General features: G+C 41.0%; 1 protein-coding gene across 3 annotated transcripts in view; it reads left to right on the top strand.

Moving 5' to 3' along the window:
• Positions 1 to 27,207, top strand: part of LUZP2 (leucine zipper protein 2) — a 353,057-nt gene that overhangs the window by 143,208 nt on the left and 182,642 nt on the right. For all 3 annotated transcript variants that reach the window (XM_054028624.1, XM_054028626.1, XM_054028623.1), the window contains exons 2-3: positions 20,401 to 20,518; positions 22,234 to 22,304. In XM_054028624.1, the coding sequence (XP_053884599.1) occupies positions 20,401 to 20,518; positions 22,234 to 22,304 (189 nt within the window). The remainder of the gene's footprint in view (positions 1 to 20,400; positions 20,519 to 22,233; positions 22,305 to 27,207) is intronic.

The following is a 27,207-nucleotide window of genomic DNA, read 5'->3' as shown; positions in this document are numbered from 1 at the left end:
GCCCCACACAGCGATCAGATCCAAGACTTCCCGATCAGTCCATGCTGGGGCCCTCTTTCTATTCTGAGATTGCATGGCCATCTCTGCTGGAGAGCTCTGCATCGTTGCCAGTGCTGCTGAGCTCGCCACAATGTCCAAACAGGAAATGAGATTCAAACTGCCCAGACAGGAAAAGGACTTCAAATTTTCCCGGGGCTTTTCCTGTGTGTCTGGTCAGAGCATCCGAGCTCGGACTGCTGTCCAGAGTAGTGCACTGTGGGATAGCTCCCGGAGCTATTAGCGTCAATTTCCATCTACACCTACCCTAATTCGACATGGCCATGTCGAATTTAGCGCTACTCCCCTCGTTGGGGAGGAGTACAGAAGTCGAATTTAGGAGACCTCTATGTCAAACTAAATAGCTTTGTTGTGTGGACGGGTGCAGAGTTAATTCGATTTAGCGCTGCTAAATTCGACATAACCTGCTAGTGTAGACCAGGCCTTAGTGAGGAGCTCATTGATTAATTTACATTATGCTTGTTTCCTTTTAAAAATCATATTGGTATTTGGAATAAGCCATTTTTTTATTAGATGAATCTTAGGATGAGTCTGTTGTCTCCTTCAGTCAGAGTGCAGCTTTGCAATAATGCACAGTGAACAAATGTCATTCTAATGCACCAACATCCATCACAAAACGTGGCAACATCTATATTAATCATCTGGTAGAACAGAACTAAAGATATTGGGGTAAACTGTTGTCACTTAATGTAATGTACCCTTCATTTAACTTTGGATAAGTGCATCAGTTTTGCCTTGGCAATTTTATAGAGAAGGGAGACCACTATTCTGTGACACCAGAAGTATTCCGTTCCACTGACACTATCACCTACATTAAAGACCGAGCATCCCTTTTCTAGATAACAATGGCCCCTGAAAAATCAATTAGTCTGCAGGACTAATTCACCTAATTTTTGATAGACTATCGTGGTCACTTTATTCTTTGTGGACGATCTGCTCAAATTAACATATAGTTGAAAACTGATAACTGGTTGTAAGTCTTTTAACCATAGCAGTTAGATATTAGCACATCAGTGGTTGAATTGTGAAACAAAAATAATTCATAAAATCTTTTCACAAATAATAGCAGTAAGTATGGTTTGCTGTGATTCATGGAATCTTTTTACCATATTCATTGAGTATTTAGATAGCTGCCATCTATTTCTCACTAGTGTCAACAGCTTCATGAATTTTATTACAAAGTTGTGTTCATCCAAAAATTCAGACTGGAATTTTGTTCTCCTTTTTACAAGGTTTCAGTCATATAATCAGGGAGCAGAAACTGAGCAGTGGTTCAACACAAATAATGGATAATTAAAAGGCAAAAAGCTGGTCAAAGCATCCATTGAAGTTAATTAGAACTTTCCATTGACTTTTTGGGGCATTATTCAGACTGTAGGAGAACAATTCAGTGAAAATGTTTAATCCATACTATTTGGCAAACGTGCTAACAGTGGGCACGATAACAGTGAAATTGGGATTTGGTAGCAAATGATTTGCTACATAAAACAGACTAACTTTGTCATGATTGTTCATACTGAGTAGCTTGACCAGCGGTAATTGCCCCAATGCTCCCTTCATACACCTGTAAAAATTCCCTTAACATTGAAGTCATCCTGTTTCTGTTCCCATGAATAGAGCAGCCCCACAAGGACACAAGTTCTTCCTCATGATGTATGTCATGCAAGATGTCCAGAGCACAAATCAGGCAACTGGGCTCTCTCTATAGAGAGTGCTACCTCAGTAGAGATGGATAGGGTCTAGATTTCATGCCCCAGAGTGGAGAGATGAAAAGAAGAAACCAACTCTGTTGGTGGACTGAGGAACTGACTAACAATCCTTTTAAAGCACACATCAACTGAGATCTTCCACAAGGATTAACAGGTGGGGATTTTCTTGAACCATGAATTTGCATATGAAAGGGATGTTGGATTATAGAGGATTCCAGATTACAGTAATAGCACAATTATATTCGATGTTATTGAAAAAGATACAGCCACCAGGAAAGGAAATATTCCATATTCCAAGCAAAATCTGTCTGACCAATTCAATTGTCGTTGGATTCCTGCTGCATCAAAAGGTGAGTGGATAATTTTGCAGTTATAGGAGACAGTGTAGAGGATATTTCTTAATTTAACAATCTAAAGTCTAGCCCATTCAGAACCCACTTGTAGGCCATTTAGTGAATGACACAAGGGTATCCTTCAAGAGGATTGATAGCTGGTTGGAGTCCATCAATCTATCCAAATTCGAATCCTCTCAAACTAGCTTTAGATCTGAGCCTGGAGGACAGCCCTTTTTAAGAAGCGAGCATTTGTGCTCCTGTAGGCATCAGAGACCATGGAATAGCTTCTCAGCTAATGTTGAGATAGGCTTTTCTCACCCTACTTTAAGCCAGATACAATCTGGTATTTACCCACTGCTGGAAGGAAAAGTAGTTCTTTCTGAATGTGCATTTACCTGTCTGTCTTGTCTAGATGTCAGTAGCATCCACTGTTTGACTCATTTCATTCATGTTCTCAACATATATACCTTCTAATTGTATTGTCTCTACTTCACCTTAGCATCCTTTTTTCCCTTAACACTAATATCTCGTGAGAAACACATGATCTGTGTGTAGCCATCAGATGATTTATTTCACTAATATATCACAAGAATGACAGTTTGCTTTTGTGATACATTGTTGTAATAGATCATCAGCCTGGCTGATCATTCTCAATTGCACATCAAAGTGATACATCAAGGTGAGGTGTCCTGATGGAATGTTCTAATGATGGCACCTTTCAAGAATATTGGTAGAAGGGAAAGATTCACTTGAAAAACTAAAGATATACAGTCCAGAATCCTTGCAATTCCTCCTTTCCTGTCAGTCAAGGATTTCCTGCTCTCCTAGATTAATTCCATTGAGCATCAGGGGAATTTAGTTATACACCACCCAAAATATTCTGTAACACAGGTGGAATTTTAAGACTCCAGGACATCTCTCAAATGTCCCTTGTTTTTAAGAACCTCACTCAGTTTTGTACCAAAGTTAACTGTGTTTCACTGAAATTTGGTGTCTCTTCAATTCTTCTTTTGATTAAAATTACTTGCATCACAAATAGAGAATCATGAAATTGAGAAACTGAGCCCTGTGTAATGGGCTCTAACCTGCATGGTTGGATCTAACATTGCTATCTCATATCCATTTATACAGTCATCTTTGGGTGGATTCTGCTTGGCTTTTAACCCCATCTGTAAGGCTATAGACAGGCTGGGGTTGCTCCTGAAGAGCCTTGTCCTCTCCAGATAGCACGAAAGAACACTGACCATGTCAAGGGAGTGTGAGTTGGGTTCTCCCTGGTTTGAGTGGGGCTTGAGGAGGAAAACTGGGAGGTAAATCAACTAATGTAAGTGAAAATAGGAAATAATATTAGACAGGAAGGCCCTGATTCACCATGTTCTATGAGTTGATATTATGTCTACTAAAAAGACGGTCTTTACAGCCGGGGTAAAAAAAGGAGATGCTAGGAGCTTGAAAGGGGGTCCCATCAAGATGGATAACTGTGAGGTCCCAGGAAAGGGAGCGGGGAGCTCCTAGACCAGAGGACTGCATGAACAAGACCTTTGAGGAATCTAACAACTGTAGGAATGGAAAATATGGCATGGCCCTGAACTGGAGAATAATGTGCAGATATTAGTGATAAATTTACACTTAGGAAGCTGATGGATAGCCTCCAATGTTTTAGAGTTAGAAAATAGTCCAAAATAGCAGAAATGGGGGCTGCCAATGTTGTTCTGTCCAGATAGAAAGCTTCTTCCATTTCCAGGCATGAGTCAGTAGTAGAAATTTTTACTGTTATGTTCCGGTTGTCTGATTGGGTGCTATATTGACAGATTCACTAGACCTGAGTACCAGAACTGTCTGGACCAAGCTGGGGCTACCATTATGACTGAGGTTGAATCTCACCTCAGGATTCTTAATATTAATGAGATCAGCGGATAGACATTTATGAGCGCTGGTGCCCATGAGATGAGCAAGGAGTCAAACATCTTCTGGAGCAAACACAGGACATTTCTTGTTCAGGTCTGTGACAAGTAGGTCTATTTTTGGGCACCCCCACTTTGGAAAGATGCCCTACAGGACTAAATCTTTGTAGTCCAGTCATAATTGTCTGAGAAGTGTCTGCTGAGCTGATCCACAAGGGCATTTTGTAAGCCTGGAATAATCTCCAAGGTATCTGCCATGTGTAATAAAATTCTAAATCATCCGCTTGGCAAGGAGTAGAAAGGATGACTGCGTCACTGGGGAAGAAAAAGATATTTCTGTTGAAATCAATTAATCATCTGTCTCCTGCTGGTGTTCTTCTTCACTGTCATGCTCCTTCTGGCACAGATTATGAAACTGTACAGTGTGACCTTCTTGAGTACACATACAATGTCTTATACGGGAAAGGGATCTAATTCTTGGGAGGGGGATATTGGAGAAGGGTTTCCTAGCTTGGTTGCATTCCCAAAGGAGCATGATATGGCCAAAATTGTATATTGTAAGGGTAATGGGCTTGGCAACCAGGGTGAATGTTCCCCAGAAGATCCCTGGAATCTGTGTTTTATAAGGGCAATCTCTGGATTCCCAATGAGTCCAGTACAGCTCATAAATGCGAGAGTGGTGTATGGGGGTGGAAGGCATCTCCCTGGTGTGTTCAGAAGGGGATGAAGAAAATAAATATACTTCTTCCAAAGGGGATTTTTTCTGTTTAGTGTGTTAGGGCCACTCTCAAATCCCACTCCTGGTTTCAGAAGTGGCGCTCACGGGGCACACGCACACCAGAAATGAAATCCATGTCACTCCGAGAAGAACACTGTAATCTGCCACACTTTTCTTGAAAGCAGGAACACTGAGGCAGTGGAGCCAGCAAGGAGAGATGTCCTGCTCCTGGTGTGGTGCCTGAACATCTGAGAGTGAACCATAAGCTGGGAATCTTTGCTGTTTCCATGCTGTCTGAACCCTCCGCCCTCGTCACCCACAGCATGGCTATTTCCCCTGCCAAGCTATCATTGGGAGGTTCCCTTTTGCTACGTTTCCTGCTTTCCCTGATAGACAGTACAAGCCTAGGAGGGTAAAATTAATGTTGTTTAGAATACTAACTTATGAGATATTTTCCCATGTATATTGTCAGTTGACTAGAGCACCCTGCTATGCAAATGCTGCTCCCAGTAACTGAATTTTGTCTTCTTTGTGTAAAAGGGTGGACTGGGCCCTTTAAGGAGGAACTGGGCCAGCCCACTTGTTCTTCATTTAATAGCCTTGCAACAGGGCCTGATAGAGGGTAGCTGGTATCTGTAAAGACCTAGTCTCTAAAGAGTGGGGATCAGGAAGCTGTGCGAGAAGCTGCAGAAAGCGGAGGCTCCTGCAGGAGATCCTTGCCTGAGGGCAGGGAGAAGAAGGGTTTGGGTCTGGAGGCCAACTTAGAGTGTGAGCATGTAGAAGAACTCTAGGTAAAAAGGCCTAAGAGTTCCTGCAGAGATAAAGAGCAGGGAAAGACTCCAGGTAGGAAGGCCTGAGAATGGATGCTCAGAAGAGAGCAGGGAATGCTTAAAGGCTGCCTGGGTGGGCTGAGGAGCTCTCAGGATGCAGTCCAACTTTTTACACTTTGTCATACAGGTATTGATGCATTATTTTTAAATAAAGAGAGCCAGGTTTTCATAGGCTTTGCAAAACAGAATAAGAAAAAGAGGTCAGATTTCATGCCTGCCAACCTGGACAGTGTTCTTTTGTATTTATTTATTTATTTATTTTAAGGTTCCTCATGTTTTTTAGTTCAGAGCACCATATTGGAGGAGAAAAGGACAATGGTCAATAAAACTGTGGCTCACAGATTTGCTGGCAAGAATTTGCAAAATTAAGGAAATAAGAAAGCAAAAATGTAGGCTGAATCTGGGGAGGGAGGGAGAGAGATGTTTCCTAACAATGAGGTCTGTCAGACCCTGGAAGTATCTTCCAAAGGCAGCGATGAGAGCTCTGTTGCTTGAGACATTATGAAACTTGAATAGCTGAAACCCATAAAATATACAGTAAGGAACATTTTGGCCCTGACAGGGAGCTGGACTAGGTGATTTGCTAAGCCTTTTCAGTCACTAACCTCTAAATGTCTATACAAATGTCTAGAAACATTTTAATCAAGTTCAGTGTTGTTGTTTTTTAAATTTCTTCAGCTGAATATCTTCTTTTATAATAGTCAAGGTTAAATCATATTCATGTTGGATCATGTGAAAGAAACGAGAGTAACAATTCTATAGAACAGATTGTTCCATTCAATTCCAAACAAAAGCAATGCAGAAATTAATGTACAACAGCAATTTTAAGCATTTAGGAAATTAGCTGGTACAGGACAAACCTAATCCAATCATATTTTACAATGAAGAGGTTTTAAAATAGTTATGGAATCACAGTGGGAGGAGGGACACTCACATTCCTTCTAACAGTTGATTTATATGCCCCTGTGAAACAGGTAACTTAATTGTTCTATTAAGCCATTCATGAGTTATCAGCTCACTCCTCACACATGACCTCATGTATTATATATAAAGTGGCAATTATTTTCTGACTCCCATGCAAATTCGTAGATTTAATTCTTTTATTTTAAAAATGGAGGAGGCTATTACTCTCAGATGCTATCCTAATATCAAAGTGGTTAAAACATTGTCCTGGAGACTGAATCCAAAATGACAGCTGATCTTGGCCTGACAAAATTCTATGGTTCAAGCACTGTGCCTGTACTTATAAGAAACACCAATCTACCATTTTTTTTAAGTGATAGTCATTTGTATCACTTTACCTGTGTGACCTGAACATTTGGTCCAATTATGGCTATAACTCTACAGACTGAATTCAAATTACAAGAGTAACTTTTAGTTGGACAGAAGTTTGACAGCACTGTCTGCTGTTCTACGATCAAGTAATGAAATAACCTATGTCCCATTCAAGGTCATTTGCTACCTTCCTCTACTATGAAGGACTGCAGCCAAATGGCGAGGACATGATCTGGAGACCTATATGGGAGATGCAGGCTCTTAGGGTCTATGGAACAGAGTACTAGCATACAGGAGTGTTTTTGGATGGTGGTTAAAAAACTGTGCTGGTCCATTGTAGGCAGAAGAGAAATATACTGGTCATGGGATCTATTGCAATCCCATGCTTGAAATAGCAGCCAGAGAGCAGTTCCATAACCTAGAAGAAGATTTCTACCTGCATCCTCTGTGGAAATTTTCAACAGCAGATTAATTGGACTCTGAAGCCAGAATGAGATTTAACCCATGATTTAATATGTGAAAGGGAGTACAGCTATGGATGCAGTGGTACCCTAAAATCTAAGTGTACTAGAAATTGTCAAACTAGTTTACACCTTGGGTTATCTAGTCCAATGGCCTGTCTCCGATAGTGGTTGGTACAAGGGAGCCAAACTGAGTTTTAGCGTTACATTTTGTGATGAATATGTACCTTGATATGGATAAAGTACCTTTTAAGGCCTTTGCTTTTCCTGCTTACGGAACTATTCAAACTCCTTCTTATAGAATGCCCAGCCATAATGGGGGCTGACAGCATTTGAGAGTTGGACCTTTTCTTGTCTCCTCTGGATTGTTTGCCTACATTTATTATTTTAGGTTGTCTACTTCCATTCCTACAACGGTGTCCTCTGCTTCTTGTAGCAGAGATTCACCGATCAGTGAACACCATTTTATTACACTAACTCTAAATTATTAAGCAGTGGAACAAGCTTTCACAGGAAACCTATTGACCCTTTTATCAATTAAAGTAGACATTTTAAAGTTTTATGTGAATTGTGCTAGCACCTTACTGAGGTTGGGGGTGGGGGAGAATCCCACAGATGTCATTCCCTTGGCAGGTACATTTATGTTAACAGCACAATTAGATGTAAAAATTCCAGAAACAACAATGAAATTAAATTCTGTAATAATCTGAGACAGACAGAAATATTGGACCCGACTATACTGAAAAAGACAGTGGGAAAAGGCATGGCTAGTTAATCTAAGAAGAATTGTACAGCTATGCTTTTTACAAATCAAAGGAGTATGTGCTGCAAGATAAAGAGGTCATGGCTAAGAGCTTCTTTAAGCATTCGATAGGAAAGCAAAGAAGATGCAGTGTGTATGTATAAAGAATGAAGCTTAGCAGTGTGGAAAGGGGTAATGTAATCTATCAGGAATACCATATTAAAGACAACATCTTGCAAGGTAGATCTGAAAAGTATATTTTGCCCTTAAGTGCATGGGACCAGATTTTTCCATCAGCCTGTATTTAAATACTGGAAAAAGCTGTAGGCATCGGGGTGCTTTTTACAGATACTTAATAGCGTCACTTTCAAGAGTGCACCTTTAAGAAACCAATACGGATTCATTGCTCTAGGTGATGTCTTTAATGTGTGGACAGCTAGAGAAGAAAATCTTAAATATCCTAACTGTTTACATTTTCACAAGTAGAGTTTAGTTTTCTGGATGGTCGATAACATGTTTGTGGGCATTGTAAACCTCATGCATTTAGCTGTCTTTTCTCACCCACGTATTGTATGGTAGGAAGGCATTTTACCCTCTTATCAGGTGTAGTCATTTAGGTTGAAATTTTCAAATCCTCCTAAGGCATTAGGAGACCCAGTTTTCATTTAATTGTAATGGGAATTGTGCATCTAAATCCCTCAGACAGATTTTAAAACTTCAGCCTTTTACCCTATTCATCATTGTTGCAAATACATATATATATGTATATATATATAGTGGCTGATAGTCACAGGTGAACACAGGTGGGTTTTACACAATAACAATCTTAACAAAGGGGATAAATATGTATTGTAACAAGTCAACTTATTACCTAGAAAATAATTACGGTGACCCTGGATCTGCATTGCCTTGCAGCCTGTATAATTATTACACTTTTCCAAAGTTAATGGAAAATACTAATAAATCAGTCTAGGAGCATTGCAATGACTACACACGTTACAAGGCAGTGGACGAATCAGAATTCATTAAAGATACAAATCTGGAAAAACAAAACTTCTTATGAATGTATCTTAGAAAATGGAAAAAGTTTTAGTTAACCATTAACTAAATGATTAACTAAAACAATTAAATGTACTGGCAGGGAATATAATGAAGTATTTTCATTAAAAAAGGTCAATAAAACTAAGCACAAATTTTAAAGGAGAGACCGGTCATACAACAAAAGTACATTAAATGTAAGGTTTGAGGTGTCAGTTATGACATTGGCATCAAGGACCCCTGATGCTGATTTAGGAGAGCACTCTATTCAGGGCAGTATTTAAACACATGCTTAAGTCTCATTTAATTATAGTTAAGCATATGTTTATAAGCTGCCCTGAATAGGGGCCCATATTATTTTCCATGTCTCATGTCAAAATTCAGACTTAAATGCAATCAGGAAAACCTAGTGGAAATGTTTGTAATCCAGGAAATGACTCTCACTATCTGATCATTCTTTACAGTGATCAAAGATGGACCATTTTCCTCCCACAAACTCGAAAAGGCTTAAAATGTGTTTTTACTTTGAAAAGTGACACTCTAAAAATGACATTGCAGGGTTCTGTGTGGATTATGTCTCAATGATTTCAATTATCAAATGTGCTCACTTTACAAGTACAAAGATGTTTTTCCCCAACTGCCAGCCTTGCAAATTCAGCCTGGGAATTCCAAATCAAGCTAAGTTATTTTCTTCTTGCCTATCATCACATCAAATTTTGTCAAGCCAAACTATGTCCACATATAAACCTCTGCAGCTAACTGCCTTCTAATGATTGCTTCAGTAACATCTGTGCATTCCTATTTCTTTCAAGTATAAGTAATCAGAGTTTAGTCAACAATTCTGTTCATGATGCTCCACCTAGATGGTATTTAGTTCACTCCACTCTGTTGGCTTTGCTTGAATAACAGATGTTTAAAAAATCTAAAGTCAACATTTAGACCCTGTATATCTCTTATGTACAAAGGAGCCATCTTTCATAGAACTGCACTTTTAAAATATAAATTGCAAAAGTAAGGTTTGTAAATTAAAAATCATGGGTTTAGATGGTGCCTGAAATGTAGCTATCACCTTAATTCCTTCTCCAAAAGAACCATGCTATTTGATGAAAGAACCATCCAGCTGAGTCTTAGGACTTTTCTACATGGATGGGGACACAAGAAAAATTAATCCTAATTAACTAAAAGTGTGAATTTAAAGTGGATTAATTTGGATTAATTTTCCATGTGTCCCCATAGACAAATCCTAAATTGACTTAGGTATTGTTTTAATGGCCTGAAGTTCATATTGCAATTTTCTATTCTAAGTCAGCTTTGCAGTAAGGGTACTTTATGTACATGGAATAAAATAAAAAATATTTATAGAAGGTCTATTTCAAAGACAGGCTTTGTTTTCCCTGTGGGTTTACAAATCAATTTTTCTTTGTCTTAACATTGTACGCACGCATTATTGAGTAAGAAGCAAATTCAAATCTGATTTTGAAGCCTAAAAGCCCAGTGTATAAAATTTAAGAAAATAACAGTCAGAGGTGGAGTGATCTTCAGAGACACAAATCTCTTACTTACAAGGCACCTGTTTCCACCACCTACTGAAAATTAGGATATGTAGAAATTTTGAAATATAATTTAGACATGTCAGTAGGAATCATGAAAAGTCCAAACAGCTGTGACAAGTTTAAAGCTATTTGAGAATAACATTACATGGCAAGAAGATGACACTTGAATTTACAGAGACCCCAGATCAATACACTGAGGACAGAAACTAAACAATTGCAATTACCATGATTCAAGTGACTTCCAGACGTTGGAATATTGCCAACTGGGATTGCTGTGTTTGCCTTCATTAACATAAATTCTTCATACTCCCAGGAACACTGTAAAAGTGATATTCTATGTCTTCAAACTTGTCCTATTAATTTTATCAGCTATAAATTGAGATTCAGATTTGTTAATGAAAACTCCATACCATACTAAAGAAAAACATCTATATGCATGCTGTGTGATTAGGTACCTAATAGAACTAAGGAACTTGACAAACTTGTAAGTACAAAACTCCAGCTATTTCTTTTAAAAACATGCCTGCTAAAATGGGAGATGTCTATTATAATTCCAGTTGTGTAGTACATATGCTGATAATGCACATTTATTTTTCAGAACAGACTAATGGGACATCCAGTGGGCCAGATTCAATCCTGGTACAACTCTATACAACACAATAGACTTATAGCAAGGGATGGAGTTAGCCCACTGTGTCCTCATAATTGTAGTGTCTGATACTGCAAGGTGAGGAAGGACTCCGGAGAGGTGTTGAGACTCTTCAAGTCCTATTGGAGTTAATGTGAGTTGCGGGAATTCAGCACTGTAGCAGGCTGCAACCATGATCTGGCTTGTTCCAGGTAGCCCTTTTTGCCTGGCTCCCCCCAGACTTGCAGCAAGTCTTTCAAACAAACAAAACTCAGAAGAAAACCCTTCATAGCCAAGCTGCTTCCTCACAGTCATCTCTAATGGGACACTGTTTTCCAATCTTCTTCCACAGCTTGGAGGTCAGGGTCAAAAACACCTCAGTCCCTTTTCTTCTGTGGTTAGGAGAGATTAGCAAGCAACCAATCCTTCTCCTGCTAGTCTCTCCCCCTTTGAGACCCCACAATGGGTGAAGGTCTCAGAGCTGGGCCCAAGCCCGAGCCCAAATGTCTACACTGGAGTCTTGTAGCTCTGCTGACCTAGGCTCTGAGACTCAGTTCTGCAGGTTTTGTATCACAGTGTAGACATACTGTATAAGATCCTGGGTCCTTAAAGAAATAGCAGCCTTTTTCCTCTGCAGATACTTCCCTCTTCCTCTCACTCTCAGCATCTGCCTCCACTGTTCCCTAGGCCTTCGTCTTCTCCAGTACTCCTTGACTAGGCTAGCCTGGTCTCCCAGACACCCACCTCTGGCCGTTAAGGGCCAGTATATTCTATGATAAGTGCTTTTCAGGACTGAGCCCATAAATCCATATATGGACCAGATCCTTTACTGATCTAAATCAGTGCCTCTTCATTGGCTTCTGTGGAACTATGTTGATTTACACCAGGTGGCCCTTATTGTTTTAGATCTTGCGATTCGTACTTAAGCTGGTCCTATTCTTGCTGGTATAAATGGGTGCGGCTCTGTTGAACTCAATGGGCTTTTGATTTACATCAGCACATAATTTGCCCTTGTGTGCATTTGTATATATCCACATATACAGAGAAATATGGTTTGTCATGCTGAAATTATTTTCCATCTAACAAACTAAAATTTAGAACAGGAATCACAGCTTCATACAACAGTTAAAAAAATAGGCAGATATACAGTGGTCTTATTTTAATCAGACCAATTTGCCCATCTCTAGTTACTATTGTATATATCATGAAATGTATTGAAGGGAACTTATGTAACTGAAGATCTGCTTGGGAAGCTGATGTTGGAATACCTAAATTGCCTCAGAATGGAATAGTTTAGGATACAATATTAAACTAGTGGCTGTGGCTCTCTGCTTCCAGCTGATCCAGCGGAAGCTTATGTATAGAATGTAGTGGAACCCATCCTGCTTAGGTAAAACAAATATTGACAGTGATGGTAAATGCTGGTATGTGGGAAAACCTAGGGTTGTTTGAGTCACATGGTTTGGAGCTGCCCAAAGATAACAGGCTTTTTTGAAGCACATGTATCAGGGTAAGTTCCTTTGTGTGAACAGATCTCCTTCTAATACCTGAGAGATGCATGCTGGAGCTAACACAGATAAAAAGTAGACCTCTCAAACCCACAGAATCCTTATTTATTTCAAGTAACATTTATGCCTAAATGTCAAATATTAACACTTATGGAAGGTTATGACACCACCAAAAATAGTTACAGAATTAGTCATGTTGATTCTTGCAAGAGTAACATACAAGCTATGAGAAGGTGTGCATGTCAAGCTATGGGAACAATATCCTTATCTGTAATAGATGAGTGATTTTTAAATATGGCTTTATCAGAGATAGTGTTTCATAGTAATAAAGTTGCCAGTAGAGGATGCAATTCAATAAGGTCACATTATTCCTCTTCTCTCTTTCTTTCTTTCTTTCTTTTTCTTTTTCAGTTTCCATAGGGTTTCTTCTCTTTTTTTTTAACCTATAATGTGGAAATATGATATGGCTTATTGTCAAACCAGCCAGTTGTATACTGTTCTGCATTGTTGTACTCTTTAGCTTTTTATTGGTCTGTATTTTTTTTTAATCCAACAGTGTATCAAAAATTGTGAACACTTTTAATCACACACAAAATAAGATTGCACTGAATTTTAAGCTGTTCCTTGAACTGAACTCACGCCACTTACCTTAATACTTAACTGTTACTCACCTGTATGTATAAGAGTGGGTGGATGATGATAGGGAGGGGGATGACTTCTAAAAGATACTGTAGGCTTGTTCTGTCTATTCTGCCATCCTGATGTGTGTTTAGCTCAGGGAGTTGCCAGCCACCCCTGTTTGTTCCTCTGGAAGTGGGGCTCGGAACCTGAAAGAGGCTCTATACCTCACCCAGCAGCTGCCTCTCTTCAGACCTAGGAAGCCCCTTTCCACTCTGGTGATTATAGGTCTTGCATCCTGAGGACGAAAGCCTTATCTGGCAGCTCTTGATACCCTTCTGCTGAGCCCTTCTGATCTCACTCTCTGAATTTCCTGATAATTCACACCCCAGGATACACTCCATGCTTGACAGCTTGGAATTTGCACTGAAAGGTTTGATAAATCCTGTGCTATTGCTAAAACAGGAGTACTAGCCTCCACACCTTTTTAACGTGCTGAGGTTTTTTTTTTTTCCTTTGACTCAAATTTTCCTGACTGGTCTTGCTGTTACATTTTCTTTTAAAGCATACAAACATTTAATCATTTGTCCATTTTTTTAAAAAATGTATCAAAATGTGCCTATTAGAGTAGGGTGAATAGTGTGACAAAAAAAAGGCCTTCAACTATCCATTTGGATTTTTCATTGAATTAGTTTCAGATATACTTGGTCTTATTTTCCATTTATTTTCCCAAGAGCATTAATGGAATCAAGTTTTAGTAGCCACAAATGTGTCAAAATAAATGTTAGTCTCATATACTCCAGTATTGAGAAAAAGCAAATTTTATACTCTCTTCCTTCAAGGATTCTTATCACTTTTTTTGGCCACAATTGGGAATGAGAAGAGTTCCATTCATCCAATCAGGGAACAGAAACACTACCATGTTACCTATATTACCAATTACAATGAAGTAAGAGTAGGAATTTCAAATCTCCATTGATTAAAGAAAACAGCTTTCTTGGAAAAAAATTGTGGAATAATTTTGAAAAACGAATAAAATTGGAAAAACCATGATCTTTTCACAGACATTCCTTGAATTGGAAAAGAGGTGAAATTTATCACAAATATTATTTCATTTTTGATCTAATTGTCTTTAAATCTATAAGGGGAGATGGAAATTCAGTAATTAGTCTGTTACACTTGGGAAAGAGAAGCACAAAACTGGACTTTAGAGAGAAGGATGCAGTTTTAGCTCTCTATATGAGCTGTTTAGGGAGGAGTAGGAAGTATACCACTCAGATGGGAATTATTAAAAACTTTACACTTAATGTAGCCAGGAGCAAGCATTTAGGGACAGTGCGGGGATCTTGTGTAGGGGCAATCTGAGAGGCTAGGCACCCCATACTACAGGTTCTCCCACAGGTCTTCCACCATAGCCCCATACCCGAAGTTAAAATGGCAGGGTGGTGTCTTTTTTGCCCAGAAACTCTTCTAGAGTTGTAGACACTGTCAATCTCTACTCTATTGCACTCCCAGAAAGCAGGAAGCCTTGAGTGCCTTCACTGCAGAAGCACTGGGGTGGAGGGAGATACCCTGTGCTCTCCTCTTCACCTGCACTAGTGTGGACATAATTTGGACCTTTATTTTGAAAAACTTACCGAGGGCCTCGGGAATTACTGTTGAAGTCTAATCCTAGACTTTTCAAACTATTTCCTCCTCCTCACTTCCTGTCTATTATGTCAATATTCAGTTCCATGGGTAAAAACATATTCCAGTGAATACCCAGACATTTTAGGCCATCAGGCAACCATGCCAATCAACACTGCAAAATACATGTCCTTTTTCCTTGAGAAAGAAGACTCATGTCACCCTTTGACTCACTTCGAAAGGTTGATTGTTAGGAGAAACTGATTCCTGCTCTGGAGTGGTTTGTGATCTACTGTATGAGAGAAACAATGCACAAAGAAATTGGAGTGTCTATATGTATTGTTTTTAGCTGGAGTTTGATTAATTTAAGTAAGTGAATATCAGAATACATAAGACAATACAGTGAAACCTATCTCAAGTGACAACCCAAGGGGGAGAGTGTAATTGGTGGCCTAGTACAGATGGCCTATGTGGTAGTGTGCTGCTAAGAAAGTCCTTTATCTGCTCCTGCCACCCCAGCCCCAATCAGGGGGAATGGATTGGGGCTGGGTAAATAACCAGTGCTTGCCTAAGAACTGCCTGCACCTGCCAGCCTCATTAGCAGGAGCTAAAAGGCTGGGGGGCAGAAACCAGGATGGAAAGGTCAGGCTCAGAGGGAAGAAAGAGCCTACTAGTCTGTTGCTGGTCAGGCATGTATGAGGCCAAGCCATGTAAATAGCCTGTAAATAGTGGGGAAAGGGTGGCGTGAACAGACACAAACTGAAGAGCACGGGTGTTGCATCAGCTTGGACCGACCCTGAGTCTTTAAGGAACAGGGCCAAGGGGCTGAACCTAATGGGGCGTGGTGTGCACCCCGTTACTCCTATAACAAAAAGTTGAACAAAATGGTCCTGGAAATCTCATGGGGATACTTTAAATAAGTTGCTTAAGATGGGTAGATAAGCTGCTGCTGGTGCTTCTTAGTGCATGTTTCACTGTTAATAAAGGGCATGACATAGGAATGCCAGAAGAGATCATCAAGCATAATATGCTGTTCCTGATGCTTTTAGAGGAATGCAAACAACAATCTTCATAATGAAACTGACCAATTGCTTTAAGCAGAAGAAATTCCTTTCCTGCCGTCTGCTCATCAAGAAATTAAAGTAGGAAGCATTCTCTGTAGCTTGTGAAGTCGATTACACATAATGGTCTGATTGCCTCTGATGTGGGACAAGTATTTAATACCGATGCATACCTTGTTAAAAATTGCATGTAGTTGTGATGACAAAAATATAGGTACTTCTGCATAAAATTTAAATGAGGGGGATTTTGTTTTCTTTGCATTTAGCCACTAGAATTCTAATATTCAGCAAATAATGAATTGGCTAGGATTTCACTCATTTTAATTTGTAGAGAGAAACTTGAACAAAACCCCCAAATGTAAACAATTTTGGAAATTTCAAAATCCAAGTATTAATATTGTAGCATAAATCGATGGTGGTCTGATTTTGTGACTCTTGCTCATGATAATCCATATTTACCAGTGAAGATAATGGGAGTACTTGTGAGAGAAAATGCGACTCAGTATGAGTGAGGCTTGCAGAATCAGATCCTTTGAGTGTAGACTCATAAAATCAAATATGTTCTCCCTTATTATAGACAGGCAATCTTAGGCCAATGCCCTGCACAAAGTGCTGTGAATGGGTTCTTAACTAGCTCTGCTTTACCCCAAAGGTGAGGAGTTTGTTTTCCTTACCACTGCCGATGGTCCACACAGTGAATATCCCAAGAACAGTGTGAAAGAAAAAGTATCTTAAATTAAACAAGGTTAATCTGCAAATTGAGAAGGTCAGATTACAGCAAAACTAAAAGGAATTAAATCATATCTTGCTGATGACTGGGTAACCGTTCGGTTGGCAAGGGTATGATCTTTTCATTAAAACAGACTCAACCCCCGAAGAATAACCATTGTACTAGAGCTGGTTGGAAAATGAGTCTTTTCCCCATAGAAATTTAATTTCAATTTCTTGGAAATTTTTTAAAAATATTTTCAGCCAAAACTGTTGATTAAAAAATGGAAATTTCTATCCAGAAATGCTGCTGCGGTGCCACATGGAAGTTGCATGTTGGGTTCTTGATGCCTCCATTCTCCTCTGTGGGCTGGATTTCCTGTCTGGATTACTTCTCCCATAATGCAACACAGTTTCCGCTCTTGCTGAGTACTGCAATTCATCATGGAAGATGTAATTTGGAACCCTACCCACAGAGAAGAATGGGAGCAGAAGACACTTTTGAAAAATTTAGGGGTACTCAGTGGTGAATGTTGATCTGTACACCAAAATGTACTTTCTGAACAATGGAACAACCATCACTGAAAGGCAAACAAAGACCAGATTGGGTCCCAAAAGAATGTAAGATGGATTCGTTCTTTTCCTGTAACTAAAGAGGGAAGCCTATCTAACTCAGTTGGCAGTGAAGCATGTGATTAAACAGCCTACACACATTTTTAGACTTATCTAAAATAATTTTATCTCGTGGTTATTCCTTTTGCTAATAAACCTACATATTTGAGAAGTCTGTTGGTCATTATTTCACTGTTCTAGGGTTCCCGAAAGGTACGAAACTCAATTGTCAGTTGGACCTGCACAGTAATAAGCAGGTGGCATAGATGGAGGGTGGTAAATGTTTTAACCAGCCCTCGTTTGTATATTCTATGCATCAACTACTTAGGGTTTCCACTTCACTTTTTGCAGGTTAACGGAGTCAATCATTCCCCTTACTCTCTGTAGCCACCCTTCTCAGCACTGGATTTTGTTTGTCAGGGAATTAGTTCAGCTACTCTAAGTTCTCTGTGAAGATTAGGTATGACTTGCCTGCAATAACATCCTATCCACAAAGTAAACTATTGTATTAATATAGAGAATCTGTTTACTCCAACTTTCTTTCATACACTAACTTTTTTTGCCTCCATCCTCAGCATCCCTGTGGATTTGTTGGTACCAGAGTGCATTCTCCCCTTCTATGCACCACAGCTGAAGCAGCAATGATGCATCTTCATAGGAACTTCTTTACAGCATGTCCTTGTCAACCTCCCACTCTCACGGCTGCTGTCACTGGTACCATCTGGCATATAATTAAACTAGTCCTTCTCCCTCATTGGCATAGCTCCAGGCTCCCCCATTGCTGTGAGTGTGGCTTCAAGCTCCTTCCTTTTTATTTTTGTAGTTTCGTGTTTACTTTAATTTTCCACGTGAATTTTGGCACTTGTGGGTACTGGATTGGCAGCCTTTTTATTTTTTGTTTGTTTTGCTTTGTTAAAAAAAAAAAATAAAAATGGAGATATACCTCTCTCATAGATCTGGAAGGGACCCTGCAAGGTCAGTGAGTCCAGCCCCCTGCCTTCACTAGCAGGACCAAATAATGATTTTGCCCCAGGACACTAAGTGGCCCCCTCAAGGATTGAACTCCCAACCCTGGGCTTAGCAGGCCAATGCTCAAACCACTGAGCTATCTCTCCTGTTTTATTCTTACATTAAGCACAGCACAGGTAGTTGTAAGGATGGGTTACACCATGCTGCCCAACAAACGTGCTTTAACCCTTTCCTGGCAGGAAATTACTTCTGGGACAGAAAGGGTAGTTCGGTCTGCAAGCTCATTCAATCCTTGACTTGTCAGACAAGACTGTCAAGTAGTGGTTTTTGTGGTGACTCATGTTGTGTTCCAACTGACCTGAGAGGACAAACTAATGTCACATAGGTCACATAGGTCACCCAATGGAACAGCTCTTAAGAGTTTTATTCTGCCTCACTTGGAGTTTTATTAGTTCTGCCTGTCACCGTAGTATCTGAACACATAACAGTACATTACATGCTCTAAGTCACTACTGATTAGAGCCAGATCTGATGCAACAGCATATAAAACAAAGATGCTATAAATGTCCTTTATCTGTTCTGTCCCTACTTTTTGCGTACTGAGTTCACAACAGAGTGTGTGTGGCTGAATAAGTTGTTCTCCTCTTAGTAAAGGGCTGTATGACATTCGTCTAATGTTTGGGTGGACAAAGGGATGAGTGGAAGTGGGTATTGATTTTATAGGAAATAAAGGATAATTTCATACCTGTAGCAAATGGTATCCTGTAGATCCACTCCCGTTTGCCCCCATTTTTATATACCCTTTCAAAACAATTTGTTGTTGTTCTATTCTTCTCACATGGAGACACCAGTTTTTCCTTGATCTAGCCCCACAAGTATGTAGTGTTTTTATCCTTTTAAGATATTTGAAATGCTATTTGCTATTGATCTCATATGTGGAAATGGAGGATAAAAGTTCTGTTGCCAAGAAACGACTTGAGCACATAAGTTGTATGAGATGTAGGTTTAATCACTAATTGGATAGTGACCACCTGTCAGCATTACTGTGGCAGGCAGGGTGTTATGTTGCAGAGTGAAACATCCCAGTGGTTTTCACAGTAGTGAGAAGAAATTAAAGATGTTATAAGTTTCGTTAAAGAGATGGCAGTTCAAATATTTCCACACTGTTTCCTCACAGTCACATCTGTAAAATGTTGGCAAAATAAGCTAAAGGTATTTGCTCTTGATGGAGCTTCAATTCAGTATAGTAGTGTGCTAAACAATATCAGTAATATAAAAACTTATAACTGTAGGAAAAACAACATTTAATTAATGCTTTGAGATATACCAAGTATCCAAAATCTGATTGTATAGTGCACTATTTTTTTCTTCCATCCTTCAGGCAGAGTAGATGAGCTGTCCATTGCTAAATGAATCAGCCAATATTTCTCCAAACATAGCCAGTGCTCTTGATAGATTCAGAAGCCCAATATGGGCCTAACCTGAAGATCACTATTGATTTCAGTGGGCTTTGGATGAGGCCCTAAGATAGTCTTGGTATATTGCAGGATTGAAACATTTGTTTCTTTTTATGAACTGATGAACCCAGATCTTCAAAGGCATTTAGACACCTAACCCCGATCTGAGCCTGAATCACTAATTGGGTAAAAATAGGTTTAAATTACAGGAGGGAAAATTCAAATATCTTTGGAACATCCTTCCCCACAAGGATGGTCAAAAATCTCTGACTCTACAAAGTTCAATAATTCCTACTGTGCAATATCTCACAGGAAAGAAAAACCTGCTTTACTGTCAACTTGTGTAAAATATAAAAGCATTTGTTCCTGCCCATAACAGGGAATAGGTTGCTGTTGGCACGATGGTTTGAGGATTTGTGTACACAGATGCAGCAGTTCAGTTTGTCATAAAACATTTCAATTCCTAAACATGGTGCAAGGGGGAATGGAAGTGGATTCTGCTTATGATTAATAAAAATTGGATGCATTAAGACTCTGATTTCAAGTACATTGGGAAGACATTTTGAGAGGACTGCCTGTGCTTTGTGTTAGACAGGGCTATGAAGAACTGGAAAGACAACTGAAAGAAGTCTTTAAGGAAAGGAGCAATATCCTCCGTCAACTGTCGAAGACCTCAAAAGAACTTGAAGGAATTAAAGTAAACCTGCAGGTTAGATTACCCTTCACTTTTCTGAGATATACGATCACTCACTTTGTTTATTAGAATTAGTATCTATTTGTTACAAACATATTTTCTTTTAACATGAGACTAATTGGTAATTAATTATGCTTGTTTTATATGTTGCATATGTTAGTTTTCAATATTATTTAATCTGAGGAAAACATGGTGTGCCTTACACATGAGTGGATTATGCAGTTTATGAATCCCCAAAATTTTCCTTGGATGCTTTGTCTCACTTGTGGAAATTGAAGCAGTTAATGGAGAAACCCACTAGGGAGCAGAATACATTGACAATGAGAGGAAAAAGATATTTTTTATAGATTGACTCCCTGGAGCTACCCCTTACTTCCATTAGTGAACAGTTACTCACAAAAATAGTCCTATGTTGGCTAGGGAATGTGATATTTTCAGATTTCTAGCCAACTTAACTATGGCAGCAAAACTTTGTAACATAGCGTAAGCTTTAGTCTAGCTAGAGTGAGATTGGCCACACTGAAATAACACTACAGAATATTAAATAACTCTGCAGCCTATATCCTCTGATGAGCCAGCCAACTGGAGTTAACTGGAGCATGATGTCAAGTATCAGAGGGGTAGCATTAGTCTGGATCTGTAAAAAGCGACAGAGTCCTATGGCACCTTATAGACTGACAGACGTTTTGGAGCATAAGCTTTCGTGGGTGAATACCCACTTCGTCAGATGCATGTCTTGGAGCATGATGGTTGGTTTAACAGTTTTGGTGAGAGGTCAGGACTCAAGTTAAGGGCATACTTGAGTTATAACTCAACTCTATAGTGAAGACAAACCCTCCAGGTCAATAAGGGGTTTCCAGTCTTGCCCTGGATTTGTTGGCAACCTCAATGACCAAATATTCACACGACAGGGCAGCAGTCTCTTCATGAGGGAGTCTCTTGGCCTAGTGAAAACAATGAGAATAATTCAGACAGGTTACCAGCTAGATTGCTTATTCTGACACTTGCACTGCCTTGCAGAGAACTGCATTTTATTTGAACCACCTGTTATGAATGGGGCATATATAACTTCTAACAAGACCACCCCTTGCATTGACTAGTTGAGGGAGCAATTCTGGGAAATTATCTCCTCAAACAACTCATAGAACCATGCTGTTATCTTTGAGGGGATGTATGGCTCCCTGTATTCCATTCATTGATGCTGCTACCTTTCTGAGCAGTAGTCTGTCGTACATTTTAAAATGTCAGTCTGCATTATCTTGTCATCTTCTACTGCTATTTTTTTCTTGTTGAATTTTTTTCTTCACAGTTTATATGGGGAACTTGCTTTTTCCCCTTTTTTTTTTTTTTTTAAGAATAAAGTTACTTTAGAACTTGCTATATTCTCATCAAACTGAATGGATAAAAAAGTAGGACTCAGGAAAAATTATTTTTTCATGTACTTTGAATTTGATGCTGGAGGGACCGGATCTATGCAAAGAACTGTACTACATACTCTATTAGATCAGTTCTGCTTTAATGTCTCATCCTGAACACCTGTGTGTGCTGCAGCAAGTGCTGAATTACTGCCACAGAAGAGCCAAACTATTTCTGCCCTATTTTTTTAACTGATGATAAAATGTATTTTTCAATGGGAGCCTTTTGTAAAAGAGGTCACCATCAACCTTTTTCATAGTTGAGTAACATTAAAGATTTTCTTGGTAATTCTCCCTCTCCCCCTTTGTTTCCAGTCTTTGAAAAATGATGAGGCATCTGCCAAAAGTGATGTGCAGAAACTTCTGGAATTAGGCCAAAAGCAAAGGTAAGACGCTACCTTCTCCTTTCATTCCTGTTAACAGACTGAAAACTATAAGACCATGGAATTCAATCTTTCCTTTGTGTGAACCACCAAGCACAGCACAGTAGGCATGTCCACTAGCAATCAGCCATGACTGTTAAACAGGGGGAGGGAGGAACAATGCAGGATTGTTTCTGCGACACCTGAAATACTAGCTGATGTGACACACTTTACTTCATAGTTGGTCATTAATAATATTCACAAGGGTTAACATTAGAACTAGATATACATCAAGGAAATTGGGTTTGGTTTTGCAGGATACTGGGAACTTATTTATTCAAGTCAACACATTTCTGTGCTTAATTTTTGGAAAGTGCTTAGTGAATTGAGTGCCTCATTGAGGCACCATAAATGGGCCTGATTTTCAGAGGGTGCAGTGATCAGCAGGTTTGAAAAATCATTAAAGTGTCTCAAATTAGAAACCCAAGAATTGAGGCACCTAAAATAACTAGTTAGTTTTAAAAATTGCTGGCTTTGGAGGTGGGGCATGGGTTCAGATAAAACTCATGAAACCAAGCGCCTAGTTTTGAAAATTCTTACAGGGTAATCTATGACAAGAAGTAAAAGAGAATAAATTTGTTGGAGGGGAAATATTCATGTCAAATATTCACTTGAATCTAGTGAATTGAAGTCTTTTCCATGACAAGTGGTGACAGACCAGCATCCTTAGTCCTAGCTCAATAAACAATGATAGAGTTCACATGATTCTTACAAATGGAGTCGATCTGATAAATTGATATGCCAATATAATTTTAACAACAAGCAGACCTAGCCAATATGGGGGTTATTTTCTCTGAAACAGTATGATGTGTTTAATACATGTATGTGTCTCAGTTTTATCACAATAAAAATATACATTACAAATTAATCAGATATGGCCAGTCTAGGTACAGCATATATCCCTTTTGTTATCATACAAAGTGACACTTGAAATCCTGTAATGATTTTATTGCTAGTATTTTACCCAGTAGTAGTTTTGTAGCATATATTAAAATTAGATGGCTAATAGAGAAGGATTGTGATTAAATGATTTCCCAATCAGTTCTTATATACCAAAGAAAATTGGGGCCTGTTTCAGTGCCCACAGAAGTCAGTGGGGAGTCTTTCCATTTACTTCAATGGGTGTTGGATCAGACCTTCACATGCCTTAGAAATGCCAAAGACAGATATTTCTGTTAAAGGGGAACATTTTAGACCTGTCTGAACTGTGGAGTAGTGGGGTTTAGTTAGTTAACATTTCTAGAGAACTTTAAATATGCAAATGTCTATATAATTGGACACAATTAAAATATCACCATTTACCACTAGTAACCACCTTGTACAAAATCAAAAACTATTTTTTTATCCTCCAGTTTCTCATATAGTAAATGTTGGTAAATGTTGCCTTGAAAATCTAATATTAGCTGCTATAATTGCTAAATATTCTTATATCAACAATTCTTAACCATGATGATCTTAGACAGTGATCAACACATCTTGGAACTTTTAATAGGAGAAAAGTAATGTGTTCTTTGTAATAAATTAAAAATTATATAATATTATTAAAACATAGTGAGATGATAAAATGATGATGCAAGTTGAGAGTATCATTATTCAGTGGTTCAAATTTGCAAATGGTCTCTGAAACATGCACCTAAAACTGGCTTTTGTATGTTACCATTGCTGATGTCTGATTTATGTCCATTCATTCTTTTATGTAGAGACTGTCCAGTTTGGACAATGTACATGGCAGAGGAGCATTGCTGGCATATGATGGCACATTCAGCTGCACATCTACTAATGTGATATTCGCCATCATGTGCCAGCAATGCCCCTCTGCCATGTGTCAGTATATTTATGCCTGCATCTGTAATTTTCACTCCATGCATCTGAAGAAGTGGGTTTTTTTACCCATGAAAGCTTATGCCCAAATAAATCTGTTAGTCTTTAAAGTGTTACTGGACTCCTCATTGTTTTTGAGAATCTCAGTTGATACAAGATGAGGTAGCACCATTGACTTCAAGTCAATGGTGCTGTGCAGATTTACACCATCTGAGGAGCTGACCCTAGTGTTCATTCTTCAGAAGTCCAACTTTAATCCCTTCTCTTCTGAGCTCTGTTGCAGTTTTTATGCTGCAGTAGAACATGGTTGCCTCCCATAGTGGTTCAAGTTCTGTCACTTCAATGTATTGTTAACACTTCAAAATGACACAGACTTTGTCTATATTAGACAAAATTGGAAGTGCTGCTGCTGTTGGCTCTCTGGCTTCACCAGCTGTTTCAAGCACTGTTTCAGTTAAATCTACACTACCCAGAACTCCCGAGGTTGCTAGCACTGGTGTAGATGAGGACTAATATGGTAGATGAGCCAGCAACTCGGGTTACTTCGTGCCCCATCATGTACAAAGCTCATTCTACTAGGGTTACCATATTTCAACAATCAAAAAAGAGGACGGGAGGAGCCCCGCCCTAGCCCCGCCCCTGTCCTGCCCTAGCCCCGCCCCTGCCCCTTCCACTCCCTCCCACTTCCTGCCCCCTCAGAATCCCCAACCCTCCCCCCCACGCCTTGTCCCCTGACTGCCCCCTCCTGGGACCCCTGCCCCTAACTGCCCCCCAGGACTCCACCCCCTACATAAGCCTCCCTGCTCCTTGTCCCCTGACTGCCCCCTCCTGAGACCTTCCCCACATCCTAACTGGCCCCCTAGGACTCTACCCCCTACCTGTCCCCTGACTGCCCCAACCCTTATCCACCCCCCCACCCCCAGACAGACCCCTGGGACTCCCACGCCCCATCCAACCACTCCCCACCCCTCTGACAGCCCCCCCAAAAAACTCCCGACCCATCTAAACTCCTCTGCTCCCTGTCCCCTGACTGCTCTGATCCCTCTCCCCACTCCTACCCCCTGACAGCCCCCCCCAGAACTCCCAAACACCCCCCCCCCGCTCCTTGTCCCCTGACTGCCCCCTCCTGGGACCCCTGCTCCTAACTGCCCTCCAGAACCCCACCCCCTACCTAAGCCTCCCTGTGCCTTGTCCCCTAACTGCCCCCTCCTGAGACCCCCCATCTGTACTCTGACTGCCCAAAACCTTACACCCCCAACCCCCAGACAGCCCCCCCCCGAACTCCTGACCCATCCAACCCTGCTCCCTGTCTCTTGACTACCCCCCCCCCAGAACCTCCCTGCCGCTTCTCTGACCCCCGGCCCCCTTACTGTGCTGCAGAGCAGCGTGCTCAGAAGCGGGGGAGGGGAGCAGGGTCGGAGCTCCAGACTGCCGGAGGCCGAGGCGACAGCCGGCGATCTGTGAATGCAGGGCGGGGGGAGGGAGGGAGAGGAGGGGAGTGGTCTCAAGTTGCAGGGGAGAGGAGGGGGGAAGTGAAGGAAGGGCTCTGGCTGCCGGAGCCCATGCGAGTGGCACCATCCGGCCGGCTGCCCTGTAAGCCCCGCACGCTCTGCATGGGGGGCGGGGGAAGTCCGGACATTGACAAATTCCCCCCGGACACTATTTTTAACTGAAAAAAGCCGGCCATGTCCAGGGGAATCCGGACGAATGGTAACCCTAATTCTACACCCATCAAGCTGTCACTGGGCTAAACTGTCTCCTGCACCTGAGCCATGCTCAAGGCAGGCACGGGTTCCAGCTTCCTGATTCTGAGGTTGATCTGTGCCAGTGGCATCCCTGATAATGCTGTTAGAATGCTCTAAGATATGTCACTGTTGTAGCAGCACCACAACCCTTGCAAATGGCCTGTGTTAGGGGTGAAGGGGGTGGCTAGCATAAGACTTGTATCAGACATAATTGTGCCAGAAGGGAATTTGTATTCCACATGAATCCTCTATTTGCAATGCATTGCCAGTTTATGGTCCCTTTTCACTTCCTGAGCAATGCAAAGGGGCTGGATCTTAGTACCTAAACTTTCCAATAAATCTCTATTTTATTTTTTGGTAGTGTTTATTTTAAACAATTAAGACAACTCCCAAGATTCCAGTTTATCATTTGATTCTAGAAAGAGAGAACTAGTGGCTTAGGTTTACCAGCTAGAATTTCTCTTCTCTTTAAAAGCAAATATAAACTAGGGTTACCATATTTCAGCGAGCAAAAAAGAGGACGGGAGGAGCCCCGCCCTAGCCCCGCCCCTGCCCCTCCCACTTCCCGCCCCCCCTGACCTCCCAACCCTCCCCCTGTTCCTTGTCCCCTGACTATCCCCTCCTGGGACCCCTGCCCCTAACTGCCCCCCAGGACTATCTAAGCCTCCCTGCCTCTTGTCCCCTGACTGCCCCAACCTTTATCCACACCCCCACCCCCAGACAGACCCCTGGGACTCCCACGCCCCATCCAACCACTCCCCACCCCCTGACAGCCCCCCCCAGAACTCCCAACCCATCTAAACCCCTCTGCTCCCTGTCCCCTGACTGCTCCGATCCCTCTCCGCACTCCTGCCCCCTGACAGCCCCCCCCAGAACTCCCAACCCATCTAAACCCCTCTGCTCCCTGTCCCCTGACTGCTCCGATCCCTCTCCCCACCCCTGCCCCCTGACAGCTCCCCCCCAGAACTCCCAGCCCCCTACCCCCCCCGCTCCTTGTCCCCTGACTGCCCCCTCCTGGGACCCCTGCTCCTAACTGCCCTCCAGAACCCCACCCCCTACCTAAGACTCCCTGTTCCTTGTCCCCTAACTGCCCCCTCCTAAGATCCCCCCCAACTGCCCACCAGGACCCTACCTGTACCCTGACTGCCCAAAACTTTCTCCACTCCCCCCAAAAAGCCCCCCCCCGTTTCTTGACTGCCCCCTCCAGAACCTCCCTGCCCCTTCTCCTGCCCCCCCTTACCCTGCTGCTCAGAACAGGGTGTTGGGCTCTGTGTGAGCCGGACACGTGGCTAAGCTCCCCA

This window comes from Malaclemys terrapin, chromosome 4 (assembly GCF_027887155.1).
Source record: "Malaclemys terrapin pileata isolate rMalTer1 chromosome 4, rMalTer1.hap1, whole genome shotgun sequence".
Classification (NCBI taxonomy): Eukaryota; Metazoa; Chordata; order Testudines; family Emydidae; genus Malaclemys; species Malaclemys terrapin.
Note: the sequence above shows the minus strand (reverse complement) of the source record. Positions and strands in the feature narration are given on the sequence as shown.